Below are 5,000 nucleotides of genomic sequence, written 5' to 3'. Positions count from 1 at the left end.
GTCTGGACACGCCCTGTACCAAATCCTGCCCCCTAGCCCCCTGGGGTTAATGGGAGGCTCAGGGGAGGTGGGCCTTGCCAGTCCTCCTCCCCCCAGATATAACCAATCGGCAGTGTCCCTAATAAACGGAAAGGCTGGGAGGAGGGAAAAGTCCCTCCCACCCAGCAAGTGAGGCGGACTGTGGGCCCTGTTGGGAGGGCGACTGCTGGAGCGCAGGCTGGGAACAGGAATTACTCGTCTCGCCTGCGCTCTGGTGGCCGCCAGCCCAGAGTGAAGCTTGTGGGGGAAAGCCCTCGGGAACCCCACAGGTGGATAATGGGGCACACAGCCTGTCACCCCCTTTTATATGGGTTAGCGTCGGTGGGGGTGGCAGAGGTGGCATCCACCCGGAGCGACTGCCAGAGGCTGAACCTCAGGCGGGAAGTCAGGGTGGGGGCTTGGAACGTCCGTTCTTTGCGTCAGGATGATCGGTTGCCTCTACTGTCGAGGGAACTGGGGCGACAGAGAGTTGAGGTGGCTGCTCTCTCGGAGGTGAGGAGGCCTGGCAGCGGCATGACCTGTGTAGGTGGCTACACCTATTACTGGTCGGGCCGCAGCGACGGCCACCATCTCCAGCAGACTTCAGCCCTCGGTAGTAGAGGTTACTCCTGTTGATGAGCGTATAATGGTGTTGAGATTGAAGCTATCTTTTGGCTTCATGTCTCTTATTGCTGTGTACGCTCCTACCGATATTTGTAAACTTGACGTGAAAGAGATGTTCTACACCAAACTTACATCTGTGGTAGACAGATGTCCAAGGCGAAATATTCGCATTGTTCTGGGTGACTTCAATGCGGTATCTGGCTGTGATCGAGCTGGCTATGAGATGTCTGTCGGTCCCCATGGTTCAGGAGCTGATGCCGGTAGTGAGAATAGCCTCCTTTTCCGGGACTTTGCTAGGTCCCAGAAATTGAGGATTTCTGGCTCCTGGTACCAGCGCCCAGACCCACATCGCTGGACATGGTACAGTGATGCGGGTAATGCAGCCAAGGAGATCGACCACATACTCGTTAGCACTCGTTGGAGGATCCTTCAGAATTGCAGGGTGTACAGGAGTGCTGAGTTCTGTGGTACTGACCATAGATTGGTTGTGGCTACCCTCCGGGTCCACTTCAAAACTCCCCAGTGGTCAAATGATCACCCTAGGGTGTTTCATTTGGACAGGCTGAGGGAGGGGGAGTGTGCCCACGGGTTTGCTGAGGCAATCTCTGATCGTTTCGCAATGCTTGACGGTCTGCCAGACCCTGTTCTTCTGTGGGATACCTTCAAGCGTGAATTGATGCAGCTCAAGATACGATTGGTGTACGCCCGAGAGCAGTACAGAATTCCATCTCGCAGGAGACACTGGAAGCCACAGATGCATGTCGTGCGGCTTGTCTGACAGGGGATCGGGAATTGCACCGTTTTCATGTGCGCAGAACTCGGTCCCTGTTAAGAAGGGACAAGGAACAGTTTAATTAGGAGTCTTGCAGAGGAGATAGAAGGCCATTTCTTAGTAAATGACCTTCGTCCTGTATACCAAGCCCTGAGAAAGCTGAACTCCAAGCCCTCTTCACAGGTGACAGCAGTTCGCTCAGTAAGTGGTCAGATCGTTTCAGATCCTGTTGCGGTGCGGGAACGTTGGGCTGAGTATTTTGAGCAGCTGTACCAGGTTGATCCACCAACAGTTAACTTGGATGCGGGTAGTGTCGAGATCCCGCTGCCGGATCCACCCATTAGTGAGGACCCTCCCTCCCTAACTGAAGTTAGGGGGGCGATTTCTAAGCTGAAGAATAGTAAAGCAGGAGGTATCTGTGGCATACCAGCTGAACTGTTAAAGGCTGGTGGTGAACCTATGGCACGGGGGTTACATGCTGTCTTGGCTGCCATCTGGCGGTCCAGTACTGTTCCTCCTGACCTGTTGAGGGGTGTGGTCATCCCTCTCTGGAAGGGGAAGAGGGACCGTTGGGACTGCAGCAATCACTGAGGCTTCACACTGCTCAGTATACCAGGCAAAGTTCTCGCCCACATCCTTCTGAGACGTATCAGGGACCATCTACTGAGGCACCAGAGACTGGAGCAATCCGGATTCACTCCTGGTAAGTCCACAATAGACCGTATCCTCGCGCTTCGAGTCATTGTAGAGCGCCGCCGTGAGTTCGGGCGTGGGCTGCTTGCAGCCTACATCGACCTCAAGAAGGCGTTCGATACGGTGCAGCGGGAGTCACTTTGGGAGATCCTGAGGCTGAGAGGAATTCCAACGAGGATTATTGGACTAATAGCAAGCCTGTATACTGGTACTGAAAGTGCTGTAAAGTGTGGTGGGGGCCTGTCGAGCTTCTTTCCTGTTAGTTCAGGAATGAGGCAATGCTGTGTTCTTGCACCAACTCTTTTCAACACTTGCATGGACTGGATACTGGGCAGAGCTACTGTTCAAAGTCATTGTGGAGCAACACTGGGCAATACCAAGGTTACAGACCTTGACTTTGCTGATGACGTTGCCATTCTATATGTCTTTGGAAACCCTAGTGGCGCCTCTCGATGTATTTAGCAATGAAGCAAAGCCCTTGGGTCTAGAGGTCTCCTGGACCAAGACCAAGGTCCAGGAATTTGGGGACTTGTTAGGAGAACCTGTTCAGTCGGTATGTGCTTGCGGCGAGGACATTGAAGTCACAGAGAGCTTTACATACCTTGATAGTGTAGTTCATAACTCTGGGCTGTCAGACCATGAAGTCAGCAGACGGATTGGCCTGGCAGCAGGGGTCATGAACTCTCTCAACAAGAGTATTTGGAGATGTCGGTACCTGTGCAGAAGGACCAAGCTATGGGTTTTCAAGGCCCTGATAATACCAGTTTTGCTATACGGTAGCGAAACCTGGACATTGTCCTGTGCCTTGGAGGCTCGTCTTGAAGCCTTTTGTAATAAGTCCTTGCGCCAGATCATGGGGTACTGTTGGCGGGACCATGTGTCCAACCAACGGTTGCACCGTGAGACTGGCACAGGACCTGTTATCTGCACAATCCGTGATCGCCAACTCAGGCTATACGGCCACCTGGCTCGCTTTCCTCAGGATGATCCTGCCCATCAGGTCGTCTCTGTTCGAGACAACCCTGGGTGGAGGAGGCCTGTGGGACGACCGAGGAAGTCGTGGCTTGGGCAGATCGACCAAACCTGCCGTGAAGACATAAAAATGGGCCGAGTCCCTGCCTGGCGTCTAGCCATGAGGGATCCTCGTAGGTGGAAGCGAAGGGTGGATGCGGCTATGCGCCCCTGTCGGCGTCAGCCCCCTTGATGATGATGATGATATACATATATATAATCGCTGGAAAATAAAAAGAACATAGGTATCTGAACTTGATTGAAATGTAAAATAAGAGAAGCCTAGAATAAAAATTCTAAAGAATTGGAATATTTAATTAGGCAAAACTTTTTTCTTTTCCTTTTCCTAGAATGCAAACCCAAAAAGCAATGTAAGTGGAAAGGCAGATACTGCACGACGGGAAAATGCAAAAACAACGAAAGGGTAATAAAACGCGCTTGCCAAGAGAAGAAATGCCGCTGCTGCGCCCCTGGTCGAGGTGAATGTACCGACAATAAGGAAATTACGTCTCATTTTTATCATTATCATTATCACTGATGTTTTGTTGTTCATGATTATATATATTTGTTTGATTTCATTATATATATGTATAATTTTTTTACTAGTATTCCAGTTGTTACTGATATTATTATTCTGTGAGTAGAGCTGTAGGCATAACAATTATCTTTCTGTCGATATATAATTTTGTTTCGTTCGATATCTTACATGTACAGATAATCTCTATAAATAATCAATAAATAACCATAGAAATCGGATTTTCCTCCAGTTTGCAAGAAGAAGACTAAATGCAAGGAGAACAAGGGTTCCTGCAGACAGGGCCGTTGCAAGAGCTACGAGAAGGAAATATACGAGGGTTGCAAGGGCCTTCGCTGCCGGTGCTGCGCTCTCGACGTGGGTAAGCGTGGGTGGTGTTCCGATGAATATTCTTGCTATTTATGATTTGCTGTTGACTGCTTTCGAACCTGGAAAAAGCAAACTCAAGCTATCACCATTAACAACAACAAACAACAATAACAATAATAACAACAACAGTAACAATAATAATAACATCAACAAAAACCGCGCGCGCGCGCGCTCACAGAATATATATGGCGTTTCCTGTACTTTCATCCTTGATCGGTAAGATTTCAGATACGAGAATCCACAGTAATTTTACGGAGGAACTTTCGTTACTTATCCTGACTGTCTTTGTGCTAAAAAAAAAAAAAAAAAAAAAAAATGGCAATCAAGGCTTAATGTTGTTTTAACTTTTTTTTTTTTTTTCTACTAATACTTGCGATAACTGCAAAATCAGATATTTTGAAATTTGTGTTAATGTCGTGAGTTAACAAATATTTCAGAGTTGGATTCATGTCTGCCTAACCACCAACTAAACCAAAGTTACCCTCGATCTTTGTAACTTTTCAGTAACAACAACAGTCCCTGTAACAACAGCGCCAGTGACAACGACAACAGTGCCAGTGACAACGACAACAGTGCCAGTGACAACAACAACAACGCCTGTAACAACAACGGTGCCAGGGACAACAATAGTAGCAGAAACTTCATTTCCGGAAGGATGGGCTAACTGAGTATCACCTCTACACGACAAGACGGTACCGGACGAAGATTTGCAGAACCAGCGGCAGAGGCTCATATTCCCGTCAAATCTAAAGCACTGTCATGTTCTCTTCTTTCCGATTGTATAGTGTGAAATTCCTAAAAGGCTGAAAATTGCTTGCATTTTTTCTTGTAGATTTTGAACTCGAAATTACTTATTGTTACACGAAGATAAACATCTTGATACTATTTATTGCATTAATTCAAACAACGAAGCATAGATAACACAACCATTCGTTTCCATTACTTACGTGTTATTTTTTTTTAAATAAATTGTGGCAT

General features: G+C 47.9%; 1 protein-coding gene across 1 annotated transcript in view; it reads left to right on the top strand.

Moving 5' to 3' along the window:
• Nucleotides 1–4,928, top strand: part of LOC138859381 (tenascin-like) — a 6,001-nt gene extending 1,073 nt beyond the window's left edge. The window contains exons 5-7 of the mRNA XM_070114206.1: nucleotides 3,469–3,597; nucleotides 3,886–4,014; nucleotides 4,527–4,928. Coding sequence (XP_069970307.1) covers nucleotides 3,469–3,597; nucleotides 3,886–4,014; nucleotides 4,527–4,690 — 422 coding nt within the window. The 3' untranslated portion in view covers nucleotides 4,691–4,928. The remainder of the gene's footprint in view (nucleotides 1–3,468; nucleotides 3,598–3,885; nucleotides 4,015–4,526) is intronic.
• The last annotated feature ends 72 nt before the right edge of the window (nucleotides 4,929–5,000 follow it).

This window comes from Penaeus vannamei, chromosome 35 (assembly GCF_042767895.1).
Source record: "Penaeus vannamei isolate JL-2024 chromosome 35, ASM4276789v1, whole genome shotgun sequence".
NCBI lineage: Eukaryota > Metazoa > Arthropoda > Malacostraca > Decapoda > Penaeidae > Penaeus > Penaeus vannamei.
The sequence above is the reverse complement of the archived record's forward strand: the minus strand, read 5'-3'. Positions and strand labels throughout refer to the sequence as shown.